We start from the raw sequence: 18,246 nt of genomic DNA, 5'->3' as shown, positions 1-18,246 counted from the left end.
GCATATCAATAATGCATTTGAGGGGTTTAAGTTGTGGGATTTGTGTCATCATGAGCTAACACAGTTCTCCTCCTCCATTGGCTGCAATAGAAGCTTCTCTCTTAAGGTAAATTGCAAACTCAGAGAAAAACAATTTTAATTGGGATCACCCTAAGATGAAGGGGAAGGGCTATGTTCTTCTTTGTCGAATATTAACTGAGTGGTTTTACTGTTAGCCATCATCCGGCTGGCTTTAGGTATGGACAGGATATAGACTGATTCAAACAGAAATGCAGAAACCGAGTTAAAAAAAAATCTCAGAACTGAATCAAAGTAAAGTAATTACCCATCAACACTTTTTGATTTGACTCATTAGAAAGATGGTTAAAAATGACAAAGGGATGATTTTCATGACCATTTGGCTGGCCATTTATGAGTAGCCTGAGGGAGTCTAATCTCTGATGACCAACCTTAGCACTGAACCAGGATGGCAATTATTCACTTAATTAGCAGGGAGTGCAATAAAGGCGCCACCTTATGTGTGAACCAACTGGTGACTTCTGAGGAGCTGTATGTAAAATAAAGTGGGAAAGACTCATTAAGCAGCCCATGCAGTCATACCTAAAAGCTATTGAAAATGCCAAAAAGTGTGGATTGCTTCGTTATTCTTCTCTGCCTGGCCACCTTCTCTTCGCTTTCAATAGATTATAAAACAAAAGAAATTACAGCCGCAATTCGCAGCTACTTGAATTGTGGCTTATTGGATCAGAGATATCTAGTTTTAGGTCTCTATTTTCAGAGAGAGGAAAGAACGAACCTCTGTGAAGTGTGCACAGCCGTACTTATTTTAACCAAACACACCTGATGGAATAAATCAAGAGTGATGGGGTTCATAGAATGTAAAACAAGAAAACCATCTTAGTTTAAGTGTGATATAGAATTCACCCCCCCACACACACACACAATCTCATTATTTGAGTCTGGATCAATCACTGTGTTTTAACCTCACTCACCTTATAAGGCTAATATGAGGATAACATGATTAACAGCAATAGCACTTAGACTTATATATGACTTCACAGTGCTTTACACCTCCTGTGGTTTACAGAGTCAGCATATGGCCCCCAATAATTTGGATCCACATTTTACTGATCTCGGAAGGATGGAATGCTGAGTCAACCTTGAGCCGGTCAGGATCAAATTGCTGGCAGTTGGCAGAATTAGCCTGCAATACTGCATTCTAACCACTGCACCACCTTGGGTCTTAATACGTCATCCATGTTACCAGTATTCTTTACAAAAATCATATGAGTAATCCTAACCTTAAATCCAATTTAGATGAACATCCTGTTCCAAGAAGCTCATACATAATTGGGGCAGGAGGGCAATTTCAAGTATTTTTCATTCAATAAAAAGGGGTGGAAGTTTCTGTAACAAGAACCCAACTACAAGCAAAGTGGACCTTCAAGAACCCCTTTTGACCTGTTAAATCGTTAAGCTTATTCTCTAGGAATTACCATCGACATCATCATCCTTCCTTCCAAGATACTACCTTTAGTTCAAAAATAAGGGGACGAATGCTCTTTAAAATCACCATTGTAATTTCTGGGATGGGAAATTTTACACTGGAAAGTTGATACTTATGGGCCAGTTAGGAGAACGTTCAACTAAGGGAGGCTTCTGAAATGAACTTGGCTTGTCTGCTTTCCAGGACCTTTTCTACAGAGCAGTTGGTGCTAGGGGCCCTTAGCAGATGGAGGGGTGACCCTAGTTAACAGCTGTAAAGGATGCTGTCCTCCTTTCATTCTCTTCAGGAATCAGTTCCTCAATGTACTTGGTGGCAATCATGAATGCACTGTAAACCCCTCCAGAGACATCCCAATGAGCATCTTCTGGGCACATTATGGCATGATTTTTTTAAAAAAAGCCCCACAACGATGAAGAATGGCCCTAAATTCTAGAAGAATTTTTTTCTAGCTGCTTTCCCAAGGGACTTTACTCGCACTAGATTTTTTTTTTATCACTTAAAACATTTTATTAGGTTATAGAATAAAATACAAAAATACAAAAGCAAATAGTAGAACACTGTGGGGAGGAGAAGGGGGGGGGAAAGTGAGGAGGAGAGGGAGGAAAGTGTTGACTTCTGACTCCTTTGTTGCAGTAGAATAAAGCATTAACATCAAACCTCAACTTTTTACTTTTCCATAATAATATAAACCAGTCATTTCTATAACAACAAATCAATCTAATCAGTAAAACCCAAAATCAAAGTTTTATTTTTCTTCCACCTCAAGCACAAAATCCAGAAGCTGTCTCCATGTAGCAACAAAAGTACTTAAATTCTTTTCTTTAATCAAAACGGTCAATTTAACCATCTCTGCCAACTCCATCAACTTCTGTAGCCATTCGACTGTAGGGAGCTTCGAAATGTCCTTCCATTTTTGGGCATACGATAGTCTTGCTACCCTCAACATATATAAATTAGAACGGGACATTCTTGCACTAGACTTTTGACTGGGGATTATGGGAGTTATACACGAAGGGCATTAATTTAGGGAAAACTGCTCAAGTCTCCAGATACGTAAGGAGGGGCTGGGGGGCGGCAGAGAGTTCTTTCTTTCTTTCTTTCTTTCTTTCTTTCTTTCTTTCTTTCTTTCTTCTTTCTCTCTCTCTCTCTCTCTCTCTCTCTCTCTCTCTCTCTTTCTCTCTCTCTCTTTCTGAATTCTGATTTCTTTCTTCCTGGTTTCTCGTGAGATTCCGGTTTTCTAAGTTTTGCTGAAAGTTAGAGACGGGCGAGCTTCACTCAGCTTGGCGCGAGTTTTCTGTTCGCTTTTCCACGTGTGGTTCCAGCTTTCCATCCATCCATCCATCCATCCATCCATCCATCCATCCATCCATCCATCCATCCATCCCTCTCTCTTTCTTCTCGTCGACGCGATTAGCAGGACTGCAGTATCCTAACTATTGCGATAAGGCCCCAGGGGCAGCGCGAATGACAGTATTGCTACTGAATAAAGGGGGAGGAGGGTTTACTAATCTGGTAGACTGTGACTAACTTTGGAAGCAATCCGGGCCAGGGTCGGCAGTTCCTCTCCCACCCCCTCTTGGGGGGGGGGTGTTAATATCTCTCTCTATCAACCGAATCGTTCCGGGGAGGGGGGCGGCGATGGAGGCTCGCCTCTCTACCGGCAGATCAAGGGGCGTGGCCTTCCGATTACACCTGAAGGGGCGTGGCGGAAGACTTTGGTATCGCCCCTGCCAACCAGCCAGCCAGCCAGCCGGACCGCGGATGATCCTCCAGGACGGGCATGGCCCGTAATTGCTACGGGCGTTGCGCGATCTTCCTGGCGATCGCGCTGGTCTTGGACGTGGCCGGGCTGGCTTTGCTGTTGGCGGGGGGCGTGGGCAGACCTACACTCGACGGGCGCCCCTTTAAAGACTTCTTAATGCTGTCCGGGGGGCTCCTGCTCTTCCTCTCGCTGCTCTGCTGGCTGTTTTGGTATTCGGGAAACCTGCGCGGGGTGCCGGTGGAAGAACTGCCTCCCGGGACGCCCGCGACTTCTCCCGATCCCCGCCGCCACCCCAGCTTCCTGCGCTTGGCAGCCAAGCTTTCCGAGCGCCTCTCCCAGCGCCGCCGGCCGGCGCCTGCGCCCTCCTTGCTCTCTGCCCCAGCGAAGACCCCGAAACCTGCAGCCTCCCTCCGCCCCGACGGACCCCTAGAACTCGGCCGCCTCCGCACTGGGGTGCCTGTAAACTACGGGACAAAAGAGGAGCGGCTGGTGTAAAGCATCGTCTTTGGAGACTGGAAACAGAAATCAGGTAAGCACCGCGTGTCTTCTTTCACTGCCTGGGGAGGCGCGGTTAATTTAGCCGCGCCATAGTAAAGCTCGAGCAGACTTTTCTCTGTCACAGTTGGGAGCATCTCCGCCAACTTGACAGCTCTTGGCTTGAAGTAAGGCACCTTCAGCTCCCTTTGCTGATCGCTCTTTTCCCACTCGCGGCCCAGCTCCGTTGAGCATTTGGGCCCTTCCTCTTTCAACTTCACAGGATTTAAGATGAACTCAGATTAATAGTGTGTCTTGGGCATGGACAGGTTTCTCTCCTTCCCCTTCCCTTTAAATGGATACAGCATGTTCTCTTTTAAAATTATTACAAGGATACAGGAGGGGAGAGGAAACTGGAGGGGAGAGAATGAGTCAACAGGCTGCAAGGTAACAAAAGAAAGCTGTCAATGTTTATATTATGGCTTGTTTGGGTTTGATCTGGGCCATTTTGCAACTTGTCTTAACATGAACATTTCCCAGAATCTCTTTTTTTTTCTCCTTAATTAATTTTTTTTAAAAAAATTGATTTATATGCCGCCCTTCTCCGGAGACTCAGGGCGGCTTACAATGTGCTAAGCAATAGCCTTCATCCTTTTGTATATTTATACAAAGTCAGCTTATTGCTCCCACAACTGGGTCCTCAATTTACCTACCTTAGAAAGGATGGAAGGCTGAGTCAACCTTGAGCCTGGCGAGATTCGAACCTGCAGTAATTGCAGGTAATTTATTGTTAATCGATCCTTAATCGATTTATATGCCTCCCTTCTCCGGAGACTCAGGGTGGCTTACAATGCATTAAGCAATAGCCTTCATATTTTTGTATATACCTGCTTAGTAGGGCTTTCGGGCCCCCCTAAGCGGTGTTCTTTTTTATACAAAGTCAGCTTATTGCCCCCACAATCCGGGTCCTCATTTTACCTACCTCAAAAGGATGGAAGGCTGAGTCAACTTTGAGCCTGGTGAAATTTGAACTCACAGTAATTGCAGGCAGCTGGCAGCTAAGTGCTACTTAACAGCACTTCAGTCTGCTGCGCCACCAAGGGTATATCTAATGGGGGTATATCTCATCCCAAACTCCCACCAAAAGCAGTCTGAAGACATTCTTAGTTATTTTGATGTTAAAGCGTTTTCATCTTTAAATAGGCAACAGGTTGCATCTGATCAGATGGGCTTCACCTGTTATCATGGTGGGGTGAAGTCTGATGGTTCACCCCACCATGAGTGAAATCATCCCAGCATCTGTTTGCCAGATTAATTCAGGAGCCGCCTCCCCCCCCCCCCGCATTCCCCCCCCCCCCCCAGATCTGATCTCTGCTTTGGGCAATGGGAGAAAAACTGGTTCTTTCAAATCAAGTTCTTCCAAATCTGAGCTATATCTTTCCAACTCAGAGTCCTAGAGCAGCTGTCCAGCATTTGTGGCACAGCGCCTGCTGAAGTGAGGAGGGAAGGAGACTGTTCTCTGCTGCTCCACCAATTAATTTCACCTGTGCCTCTGTTCAGGCTACTTTTGAACCCAGATTATTCCTCTCTCCTCCCCCCTCCCCCAAATAAACCCCACCTACAATATTTCTCCTGAATGCATGCGTACAAAATAGGTGTGCAAAACAAATGGCTAAACTTATTATCTAGCCATCTGTCCAAACTTGCTTCTGCCCCATCCCTAATTAAAGAGAGGGATTACTGGATATTTTCATGCTGGTTGGTGATGTTGGTGAGTGAGAAAGAATACAGACTAATTCGCTAATTGACTGTCCTACACATTCGTAAGTAAGGACTGCACCATTTGCCAGTATTGTGCCTATGGCAGGAAGGGGGCTTGCTAGTATGTTGGTTAACACTTCTGCTGATTCAAGACCTAATGGACAGGATTTCAGCTGAGCCATGAAGAAGAATCAGTGGGGTGATGTATGAACCCAATATTCAGTTCAAGTATAACACACACACACAGAGCTTTAACAGGATTCCTCTTCTACTTTGATTCTTTTAAGACAGAGATCTTCAAATTTGGCAGCTTTAAGACTTGTGGACTTCAACTCCCAGAATTCTCCAGCCAGCTATGCTGTTGAAGTCCACAAGTCTTAAAAGAGCCTTGGTGCTGCAGCAGACTAAAGTGCTGTTAAGTAGCACCAGCTGCCTGAAATTACTGCAAGTTCAAATCTCACCAGGCTCAAGGTTGACTCAACCTTCCATCCTTTCGAGGTAGGTAAAATGAGGACCCGGATTGTGGGGGCAATAAGCTGACTTTGTATAAAAAAGAACACCGCTTTGGGGGGGGGTGAAAGCCCTACTAAGCAGGTATATACAAAAGTATGAAGGCTACTGCTTAACGCACCCTGAGTCTCCGGAGAAGGGCGGCATATAAATCGAACCAATAAATAAATAAATAAAGCTGCCAAGTTTGAAAACCTCTGCTTTAAGACATAATACTTCTGAGATCAAAAAGTACTACAGGTAATCCTCAATTTACCACCACAATTGAGGCCAGAATTTTTGTAGCTAAGCGAGACAGTTGTTAAGTGAATTTTGCCCCATTTTACGACCTTTCTTGCCATAGTTGTTAAGTGAATCACTGCAGTTGATAAATTAGTAATGCGGTTGTTAAGTGAATCTGGCTTCCCCATTGATTTTGCTTGTCAAGAAGGTCGCAAAAGGGGATCATGTGACCTTGGGACACAGCAACGGTCCTAAGTATGAACCAGTTGCCAAGCATCTGAATTTTGATCACATGATCATGGGGATGCTACAAAGGTTGTAAGTGTGAAAAACGGTCATAAGTCACTTTTTTCAATGCCGTTGTAACTTTGAACAGTCACTAAATGAACTGTTGTAAGTCCAGGACTGCCTGTATTCTATTGGCTGCCCCTGAGTCTAGCTTTAAACAATTCAAAAGGTCAGTGGTGTTCGACACAACAGGAATCTTAAATACTGTATCTTTTGGAATAACTTCTGGAGACTCTCCACACATGGATGCTCCCACACTGGAGGTTTTTAAGAAGGAATTGGAGAACCATTGGTCTGAAATGGTTTCCTGCTTGATCAGGGTTGGACTAGAAAACCTCCAAGGTCCCTTTCAAATTCTATTACTCTGTTATTAATCTGGGGATCCCAATGGATTCGAAATAATGGATGGGATTGAGAGAATTCTGCTTAAATGTATGTTGTTTTTCTGCTATAATAAACAATGTTCTGTGGTCTGCTGAGTGTGCCTTGTTCCCGCTAGCCCATGTTTTGTCTGGCACTGTACATTTTGCCCACAAGTACCATTGGCACTGCTCCCAAGGAAAGATCAGCTTCTGAGAAGTGACTGAATCTCTCATCCTGCCTAGGAAAGATTCCATTGCCTCTGGGGAGAAAAGAGCAAAGCAGAGCCCTTTCCGATGTGTGTTGCAAATCGAGGGCCTGTTTTCTTGTTCTTACCCAACATGTTTTCTGGTTCCTATACAACTCTGCTGTGCATTGCTTGTTCCCAAATTGTATGCTGATTTGGCATGGTGCAGGTCATGCTTCTTAATCAGATGTTCCCTGTAAGCAGTTGTCCTGTTAATAACCTTTAGCTTTCCAGAGTTGTCAGCCTTACTAGGTGGACAAGATAGGAAATATGGCCAGATAATTTATTTCTACATTATTGTAAAACTACATTAACAGAATCTTGCAAATCTGAAAGTACAGTTTTCCCACTATCACCTTTACAGCCCAAGAATCTAGGAAAGGTCTTTTCTGACCGTGTTACTTCACCCACTATGCAGCTGTGGGCTATGCTTCCTCTTATCTGACCACTCCTTAGACAGCATCTCTTTATCCTGTCTCCTAAGGTCATTTCCACATACCATTACAGGAAACACATTTTAGCCTCAAAATCAGTGGTGAGTTGCTACCAGTTCGCCCTGGATCGGGTGAACCAGTAGCGGTGGCAGTGGGAGGCTCTGCCCACCCACCTGGACATTTCTGCACATGCGCAGAAGCATTGTGCACACATGCAAGCACATGTGTGCCCATTCGCGCGCCCACAAGCAAACCGGTAGCGACGGGATTTGAAACCGACTACTGCTCAAAATGTGGGGTCAGATGAAGACAGTCTTGGACCTGAACCAAAAATAAAAGAAAAATGATTTATACAAACCCATTTTGAATCTAATCCTTGATTAAGGATAAATCTGGCCTTCTGGGGAAGAACGGTGAAACTGAAGACAACTCTGCTAAAAGTGGAGCTAAAGACCGCAACAGAATGAAGAGCCTCTATTTTAAAATTGCATTGAATCTATAGATTGCCGTTCTGTTATAACAACGTTCGGCATACAGGCTCTTTTGAAGGGGGGAATGCTGGACGCAGAGAATGCAGAAATCCCTAATCAATAACCTTTATTGAAATTTTGGAGTAGGACATACTATTCCCCTTTTTTCTTTCTTTCTTATATTTGTTCTTCACACAGTGATGAAATAAAAGGTCCAGGCCTGAATTAGTCATGTCTATGTAACATGCACACATACAGAGAGAGATAATGTTGTATTGTTAGGTTCCACCCCAGAGATAGGGCATAAGGTGTTTCATAGGAGAGTCTATTTAGTTACTGGAGTTTGCTGGGCACAGCTTTGGGTGGCCTCCTTTTTTTCCTCCCCACCCTTTTTTTGCTCCCTTACTACAAGAAAATTAAAGGCAGAAATTAAAGGTTTCTCTAAAGTTTCACAGAGCGAGGGATGTATTCCCTCTTCTGTGTACTTTATACATTCTCACGAATGAAGGCAAATATATATGACCCAGGATAATGTTGCAAGATCCAATCTGGGTCAATCACCAGGACCAGAAATTTACTGTTGCAAACTTTTGGATTCATGCTGGAGCCCATCTTCAGGGAACTTCTCTTAACTTCTCTCGAAGAGACGTTCTCTGAAGATGGGCTCCAGCACAAATCCGAAAGCTCAGAAGATTAAACCTCTAGTCCCGGTGACCGACACAGGTTGGATTTTTACACATTCTTTCTGATTTCAGAGTTAGAAGCTACAACAAAAGTAGCTACTAACTTCAATGGTCCTAAAGCATTATTCAAGAATCAGGTTGTCCATGACGTCTGAGCCCTAGCTAAGCAAGACCATAGCATTCAGTATCATACAGATAATTTAATTTATTCAATTTAGATATCGCCTGATTCTAAACTGATTCTGGATAGTGTACAGTAGAGCCAAACAGAAGAGGAAGTTCAATACAATAATTATTTTTAGAAAAGAAATAGCGAATAAAGAACAAAATATGGCTAACAATATCCATATCCTCAAACAGATCCAACAGGGCTCTCAACTACCCTAACCCAAGCCCTGGGAGAACTCCTAGACCTTTAAGGTTTTCTGGAATGCCATCAAGGTGGGAGCCACACAGATTTCATGGAGAACCTCATTCCAGAGAGCAGTATTGTAACAGAGAAGGCCCACTTCTTTGGCACTTCAACCAGACCTGCCCAGTCAGAGTCCATGTTGCAGCAGACCTGAATGATTTTATCTACCCGATAACATGAATTTTGCTCTCAGCAGCCCTGTAGATTATCCTGGCGCTCCTCCCTACTCAGCTGTGACCAGGTCACCTAAACATAGCTGCTGGATAGCTATTGGCAGATGTGATGCAGGTGGAGAAATGAAGACATTTTGCCACCCTTATTGCCATGAGATAATCCCTGACATGTGCTCTCACCCATATTTAATCAGACTTGCTTTGAATCGTCCACCATCGGCACTCCACGTGTCTCTTCTGGTGTTTCTTGGAGCTCCTCCTAACCCAATGTGCACACAGAAATGGGACATAGGAGCAATATATCCCATCCAAGGGCTGACCCATCTGCCCATTCTAGACAGAGATTAAAGCCTAAACCAAGCAACTCACCAACTCCTTAAGGAAAGCTCCAAGCTCTTTCTGGAACCTCATTAGGTCCATAAATTGACTAGGGTGGGCCAATCAAATGGACCCCTATTACTATGCAGGGAGGGATGATACCAGTGAGCCAAAGGGTAATCAGAGAGTGATTTGTCCATGGAAACAGACTGATGTTAATGATATTAATTGTGTATATTAAAATCTTTTTGATTAGGCCCACACTCTAAGAAAGAGAGAATCTTTACTTTCTACTTAGAGGAAAATTACTGAATAGTCTCTGCCTTGATGCTTTACAGATGAGTTGAAGTGCTACTTCCCTTATCCCAGTAGGCTTAGAACAGTCTTTGCTAATATAACCATCCTCTTTTTTGTTTACACATAGTTTCTCAATGGGCTGCTTTGCAACAGTCATCCAAAGTGTTACCAGACAAAGGGATGAATTCAATTCCTTATCGAAAGTCTTGAAAATGGGGCATGTGCTTTTTTGCAATAACAGTCCACATTTCCTGACCTTTTGCTCCAAATTCCCAAAGGTCATGCGGGGCATTGCAAGTCATACCTCTGTTAGCATTTGGACAAGCCAGCCAGAGGCAGACAATAATTGGCTGAGCGGCTAGTGCATTAAGGTAATGCATTAAAGTAATGCTTTGTAATTCAGCATAGCTGAGTCTTTCTCCCTAAGCACTAGAATCAGAATTCTACAAAGAGGTACCCTGTATTAGCTGTATTTTTTACCAGAGTACCAGAGCCATAATATATAAGACAAGTATTGGGTATGTCTAGTTCCATGCTGCTTTTCCCCATTTGCTTCACTGCCATCCGTATTACTGGCTGCAATTCCATTAGAGCATAAAAGCACTTAGACAGTGCACTGGGTGGGACTGCTCTCTCCTGAGTATCAAACAAACCTTTTTCCCTCTTATTTTGCACGTAAAGCTTTTTTGCTTCCATGCACTGTTCCCCAGAGGTCCTGTCAATGGTAATAAAAAACTGCTTGTGTCTAGACATCATGGCAACAGACCCATATGTAAAAGGCTGCTATCAAAATTATATGAATCTTCTCTTTGTTTATATTGTCACTCCAAACTTTTTTCTCCAGCTGTTTTCCTGTCTAAAAATGAAAGTGATGATGAACATTTTAGATTTGTACCCCATTTTTTCTCCCAGAACTCAACGTAGATAGATCTGGCTTAATGTCAGTCCTGGAGCAACTTAGACCTTAGGAAAGAAACACCCTCGACTCCATTCATAGCGAAAAGGTTAGTCTTATTACCGGTAACAACCAAGTGGTTACAGTAGCAAAGCCAAATGTAAGAGTTTGCGTGTGAAGTTTCCCTGCTTAACTTTCTCTGCTCTGTTACACACACACACACACACACACAAACACACACACACCAACCGTTATCTCTCCATTGTCCAGTCACATTTGAAGATGTTTTGATTACTGTCCCTGCAACATTTGGATAGATGGATAGGCATTACATTCCATTCTCCGATCCACGATCTTGGGATGCCACGGGAGAGCCCGAAGATCATTTTCAATTTTCCCATCTCCCCAAAGCTCCTTGACCCCATGACTTATGGCAGATTGGTACCTAGCAAAGCATAGGAGCGAAGGATGGCAGATCTGACAGATTTCATACCCTGTTCATTCTATCTGCAGAACCTTAAACCTGTGAGTTAAGCCTGGCTGACAAAGAATGACAGAGAGTTGCTATGACTCAGGGTCTCCTGACTTCCAGTCCCACATTTTAACCATTGGGCATCATGGCAGGAAAACACCTTTATCGCATTTGCTTATTCTGCATTTTATTCTTTCCCCCCGCCTTTATGAAGTTTTGACTCATGTTGTGGTCTGCCAGCAGCCTGCAGATATTATTTGGCCCTTGCCACCTGTTGTTTTGGTCCGCCGCCAGCCTGCAGAGCTGGCAGCAGAGTTGGACAGTGAGGAGGCTGGGGAGGACCATGGGCAAGTCCTGGAGTCCGGGGAAGGCTCAGACGAGGGCTCTGAGTCAGAGGCAGAGAAAGCGTCATCTAGGAGGTACATGCTGCCACCGGAGCCTCCAGAGTCAGACCTCAGCAAGGCAGAGGAACAGGGGGAGCCTGTTCCCAGCGTGCGCATGCACAGAGCTGCCAGAAGGCAAGAACAGCTAAAACAAAAGGGATGACTCAGGAGTAGGGCTAGGAGATGATTGGCCCCTCCCATAAGACTTAAAAGAGGAGCAAAGACATGTGGGCCTTTGCAGGAAGCAACATTTGTTCATTCGGTTCAGTTTAAAGCCTGAAGCTCTGTTTGATTCTGGACTCCGTGTGGCTTTGCCAATTAGGTCTTTGGTAGGGTGTAAAGGGAGATAAACGGGTTCTAATTTTTTTTTACTACCGGGCGTGGCTTATTTTGTGGGTGTGGCTTAGTGGGGGTTGGCCAACTTTTTTTTTTTTTAACTTTTAAAAGCATTTTTTCTACAACCTTAAGAGGTTGCAGGAAAAAATGCTTTTAAAAGCCTCTGACAATCAGACAACTCAGCTGGGATCGCCAGAGGCTTTTAAAGGCATTTTCTTTCCTACAACCTCTTCGGCCAAAGAGGTTACAGAAAAAAAATGCTTTTAAAAGCCTCTGATGATCCCAGCTGAGCCACGCGATCATCAGAGGCTTTTTTTTTACTTTTAAAAGCATTTTTTTGGCCGAAGAGGTTGTAGAAAAAATGCTTTTAAAAGTAAAAAAAAAAAAGCCTCTGATGAGATGGGTGGGGTAAGTGAGCGGCCACCGGGCCAGGGACCGGTTCGGGGGCATGGCCAGCCAATGTTATTACTGGTTCTCCAAACTACTACAAATTTTTACTACCAGTTTTTGCGAACCGGTGCGAACTGGGAGCAACCCACCACTGGAGATAAAGGTGGATGATTATCCCAAATGACTTCTCTCGAAGGACTCTTTATAACTAATTGGAACTCATCTGTGAATGAACAGAATTCACAGCTGTTGCAATAAAAGAGGTTTTTGGGACTACTCATGTGTTTTAATGACTCAGGGAGCCTAGGTCAGAATAGTTCATTTCAGATTGAATGTTACCACTGTAAGATTTAGTTTGCCTCCAAAGGAGACGATAAACAGTTTGCCCAACCATTTTTTTTCCCTGTTTTCCTGATGTTCAAGGTGTTGAGAAGCATGAACAAAATAATGTGCAGATGTAAAAGAATGAGATGCTAAGTTTTGTTTGGTATTACTGTATCTGAATTCTCTGCAGGGGGTAGAGATTTCCATCTCTGTAAATTATTCTCAAGAAAGGGGTGTTCTTGTTCATTACAGGATCATATTTAGAATCAGAATCGGCCCAAGACATTTTGCCGCCTGAGGCAGAAAACAGCGTTCCAATTTATCTGGAGTAGTGAATTCAACTGGATTGAGAGTTGAATGTTATGCTAAGGTACCTCAGGGGAAGAGGCTACTTTAGCAGGTGCAAGAAACCTAGATAGCACAAACAACTTGTCCAAGAAAAGAGAATTGTTTGGGGGTGGGAGGTAGACAGAGACATGTAACATAAATGGATGGAGGGCTACCATTGATTTTTTTTTAAGGATCTGCCAACTGAGACATTTTCATTTGGTTTCATTTTCATTTCATTTCATAAAGTGGTCAAGTCTGCCTATAATGTAGAGAAGCTAAACACTTCTGGACCTCAACAACTTTTTCTCCCTTTCTCCCTTTCTCTCAAACACTTTCTCTTCCTTTCATGCTTCCTTTTTTTTTATAAAAAAAAATATTTCTCTGCCTCTTTTGCCGCTTATCTAAGAAATATTGGGAAAGTTTTGTCTTGGGGCTTAGAGCAGCGATTTAAATATGAAATCAGTTTAGTGAACTCCCTTTCGGTGCGAGAAAGTCACACAGAAACTGATAAGCTTTTTACCAAGCTGATTATCCAGTGAATTAAACTGGTCGACCTAATTGACGTTTTTGAGGTTTTAAACTGCTCAAGTGAGGTAATGGCTGAACTTGTTTTGTGTCTGTTTCTGAGCTACTTTACAACTAACATGAAGTCTGAAAGTCACACAGAATGGGTTTATGGAAAAATAGTGAAACCAAGTTGTTTTTACCTCTTTGACGCAAAAAGTCAACAGCGAAAGATGGTGTAAATATTTGGGGTTGTCTGTCTAGAATCTATTACCCATCTGCTTATTTGTTGGGATGGGTTAAAGTTCTCCAGTTATGTATCAAGGAACTTAAGCAGTTTACACCAACTCCAAACACACATCGCTCAAGCCAGGCTGGAAAGCAAGAAAAACAAGCTGAACCTTGGAGTTTTCCTCAGACTGTTTACTACAGCAACAATGGAGGCATTGGACAGGACATTCATGGTCTGCTCTGCACATCCTGTTGGCTTTGCGTTGTACTTAAAATTATAGTATGTGGCCTCTAAGGCCATGAATTTACCAGACCTTGGTTCAAGCTAATCTTCAGATTTCTGATGTGTATTTATATTATAAATTCAAAATGTTGACATGACGACAATGCTTTATTTTCCCTCCTAGGTCTGTTCTTCTATTTATGCTCCATGTTGCCCTTTTATTGATGGAGCTTCCTGCTGTGCCCGTGCTACTGGACAAACTTGATTCTTGGTGTGTTGGACTTCTATTCAGCTTCGCCAGAGACGATTCCAGCAAATTCTCAGTGTCACCCTCTCTGTGTACTGTTCACACAGGCACAACTTTGGATAGCATGAAGAGTCGTTTGACCAATGGAGTCTGTGGTCTTAGGCTTTTGAATGATTTCTAACGCTGAATTTTCCAGAAGGATTTAATTGCCGAGGCTTTTTTTTTTTTTTTTTTTGGTACTACATTCGTTTTCCATAGCAAGGCCTGGAATTATTTTGTGCCCTGAAGGACTTGTGACTGAACTGTAGCAGTGGAACTATGCAAACAAACTGGCCTTGAAGCTCTCTCTCAAGAAATTGGGATATGGCTAGATGGTACAAATGTACTTGTTTACAAGGAAAATGAAGACTGGGTAGAGGTCTGGTTTTTTTTAAGTAATAAAATAACTTTATTTTTTTTAAGAAATAGTGTATTGTGGTTATTTGGAATGACATATTTGGGTTTCAGTGGAGTGATTTTGGTACTGTGCTCATTTGTGCCAATGTTAAACTGCAAATCACAGCAAGTTGTCATATTATTATTAATAATTTCTAATCTGATCAATGACTAGAATTCTCTAGCTTTTTAAACAATTGTTTAAAACAATAAAAAAGAGGAGTAATAAAATATATTAATAAGTTTTATTTTATTTACTATCCTCTTTATTAGTGCTACTATTCTAAATGTAACTTGGGAACTGTAACAATACTTTAAAAACAAATCTATAAAATGCCCAGGAGAAGATGCTCAGTCTTTCTAGGCCTGGCACTGGAAGAGCCTCCCTGGCAGTCAAATCAAGGCGGCTGTTATCCTCATTTTCTCAAAAAAACCCCAAAAAAACCATCTCAGTACTGTTCCCTCCCCTTCCCCCGCAAGACAAATAACCTGCTACAAAACTTACTTTGATCAGAAAAGACAATGAGGAAATAAAAGATTAAATACCCTTTCTTCACTTCGACAATTTAAAATCTTATTAGATTGTGTCTCGTTCTTCTTCAGCTTGACCTTTAAAATGATATCATGAGCATTTGAATAAATAGATAATACAGTGGCTCTTCCATTCTGCTTTTTTCATCATTTGCCTGAAAAATGCAAGATTTCTCTATCTGATGTTTCTTTTCTTGCCAAAAGAAAACCAGAAACAGAATGAACCATTTATTGTAAAGATTAGGCAAGTAATGACCAAACCTCCAAGTAAGATCTTTAGCAATAACAAAATATTGGCAGTAGAACAAGTTAAATGGTTACTTAGGTCATGGTGCCTATAGTTCAGGGGTCAGCAACCTGTGGTTCTGGAGGCACATGTTGCTCTTTCATCCCTCTGCTGTGGCTCCCTGTCACTGGTCGGCTCCACAATTTGATAGGGCTTTCAGTTAGGACAGGTAGAGGAAAAAGGATGCCATGCTAAGAGGAGACTCTATGGTGGGGGAACTGGACTTCTGGTTGGCTCCAGAATTGAATGGGGGGCTTCCAGTTAGAACCTTTGTGACTCTTTGAGTGTTTAAAGTTGCCAACTCCTGCTGTAGTTCATACCCTTTGGGGTAGAGGAAAAGGATATTCTCCAAAACAGGCTACTGCCAATTGAAATATCCAGGCAAGTGGAAAGAATTTAGCCAAAGTTTCAAGCCTCATTGATCTTAATAGAGTTTGTACTTAAATCTTGCTCACTGAAATCAGTTGGGCATAAAATATTTTCCCATTTTACTGAAGGTTGTTTGCCGCATGCAAATATATTCAGCTAACATGTAAGAATTACAAGAGTGTAAGGAATGCACATGCACAGATTGCAAATAATTATTTTCTTCCTTTTGTGTAATTTGAAGCTGACATGCCATATTACAAAACAAGAAACAAATGTCAGGGCATGGCTTTTACCCTGCTTAGGTAATTGCATCTGTTGTTAGGATGGTCTTTCGACAGACAGTTTCAAACTTTTCCCCTCCTTCTTATGTGGGGAGGCAATTGCAAATGCAATGGAAAGCTTGAGGGGCATCCTATTTCTTTGCTTTTATGCTTCATTATCTCATTCTCTCTTATTTGAAACTTACATTTTAATGGACATTGTTCTGCTCTAAAAGAATTTCAAGAGAGGAAACTGCCCCAGGTCGTGTACCTAATATATAAAAGAAAAGATTGTGTAAACCACTATTTGCTCAGCTGAGACATTTTCTTTTACTTGCATTCTTGATTTACAAGAGTAACGTCTAACAGAGGACGGCCAAAGTGCTAGTTTATTTTTGTATAAGGAAAAAAAGTGGTTTTGCCTGAATACCCTCACTACTTTCATTACCTGACAAAAAAGCAGAACATCCTGGCCCAGGTGGTTGCAACTGATTGTTTCAGTTACTTTAGAGCAGAGGTGTCAAACTGGCGGCCTGTGGGCCAGATGTGTCACACTCAGGCTATGTATACCCCAGTTCCGCAAAGGGGAAAAATGTTGCAAACCGTCACATGATGGCAACGTGACACAGCAAGTTTGACACCCATGCTTTAGAGTTTAGGTCCCTAAACTCTTCAGCTCATTGATCCCTTCATGACATTTCAGATTGTTCATCAACCCCCATTTATTACAGTTTATGAAATGAATGTAAATGTTTAAATAAAGTGGGGGGGGGACTTTAAATAACAATTCAATCAAATGCTATGGATAATAAAAGTGACTCCCTTGAGGGTCGATATTGACTATTTTAGGGGATCCTGCCTTAGACAGATCTTTGACTTTTGTTCTTAAACAGCTGAGCCTTGAAAGAGGCTCAAGTAACTTTTCATTTCCATTGTCTATATGACTCCACAAATGTGGTATTTTAAATGAATGGATTTGGGTGATGGAAATGTCTTATTTTCTTTCTACTTGTTCCTTTCCCCAGCCCCAAAGCGCAGTTGTATAAAAAATAAAGTTACTTATTGAGCAGATTAGTGGGATTGGGTTCATTACTATAAACTAGTCTTTAAAATACATATATTAGATATATTTGACTGATTTTTGGAACTAAATGCCACACTAAAAAAGCTAATGTTTGAAGGATTGTTAGTCTAGGGTGAAATTCTAAAATCACCTTTGAGCACTATGGAATTTCAGACAAGCCTTCCACCTGTTCCACCCTGCCCATGTGACTCTGGTTATCCAAACATTGCAAGAGTAACTTGGGTGCCACCTGTGAGGGACTGACAGTCAACAGCATTCCAAAGGATCCTATGAAATTCTATAAATTCAACAAACATTCAAGGGATAGAAGTACCTTAACACCAAGAACTTGATCCTTCCAAGCCATGCCTTAAATTCTTCAAGATACATGTTAATCAACATTTTTGTCTGAAAATCATGTGATTCTTTAATGTCCAGATCAGTGTTGATGATAATCAGAGGAACTTTTTTTAAAAAAACACCTCTATATCCTTAAACTTTAAAACAAGAAAAGAGACATGAGTTCCCCAAAGAATTTTATAATCTTGGGTCAATCTAGATACACTCCATCCTGATGTATTCACACACCTGAATGTGATTCGAGGGAATTGGTGTTCTGTTCTCCCTAGAAGGATTCTGTACCATTTTTAAAAAAATCAATTTCTCCTAAGGTGTCTGATTCTTTTATTTATTAACTGAGAAATTGTCAGAACATAATCACTGCAATGAAGCCAATCCCCTGTTTTTATCTCCATCCTGTCCAGAATTTCTTAAGTTCAAGATTACAGAAGCCACACCTATCGTAGCTGGTTACCACCTGCTCCAAGTCTCTGAAAAGAATAGAACACTTTCTGTTTGTAGAATAAGGGTGGGAAAGATTGACATTCTTCTTCCAAAGTCCCATTTTGTTCCAATGCTTCATTCTGAAATTTACTTGACCAGGACTCTTCAACATCTTCATCAATGACTTGAACGAGGGGATAGATGGGGAACTCATCAAATTTGCAGATGACACCAAGCTGGCAGAAATAGCCAACACTCCAGAAAAT

The 18,246-nt window shown here is 42.1% G+C and overlaps 1 protein-coding gene across 1 annotated transcript; it reads left to right on the top strand.

Annotated features, from left to right (window-relative positions):
• The first annotated feature begins 3,269 nt into the window (after positions 1–3,269).
• TMEM238L (transmembrane protein 238 like) lies at positions 3,270–14,718 on the top strand. Its single transcript, XM_034436152.3, has 2 exons — positions 3,270–3,798; positions 14,191–14,718. Exon 1 carries the CDS (start codon positions 3,288–3,290, stop codon positions 3,762–3,764), a length of 477 nt encoding a protein of 158 aa, XP_034292043.2. The 5' UTR covers positions 3,270–3,287; the 3' UTR covers positions 3,765–3,798; positions 14,191–14,718.
• Positions 14,719–18,246: the final 3,528 nt, after the last annotated feature.

This window comes from Pantherophis guttatus, chromosome 2 (assembly GCF_059756535.1).
Source record: "Pantherophis guttatus breed Tessera chromosome 2, ASM5975653v1, whole genome shotgun sequence".
In the NCBI taxonomy this organism is placed as follows: domain Eukaryota; kingdom Metazoa; phylum Chordata; class Lepidosauria; order Squamata; family Colubridae; genus Pantherophis; species Pantherophis guttatus.
Note: the sequence above shows the minus strand (reverse complement) of the source record. Positions and strands in the feature narration are given on the sequence as shown.

Bases quoted from the DNA above. Each gene is read 5' to 3' on its own strand.
- TMEM238L (XM_034436152.3), top strand. From the start codon at position 3,288: ATGGCCCGTAATTGCTACGGGCGTTGCGCGATCTTCCTGGCGATCGCG.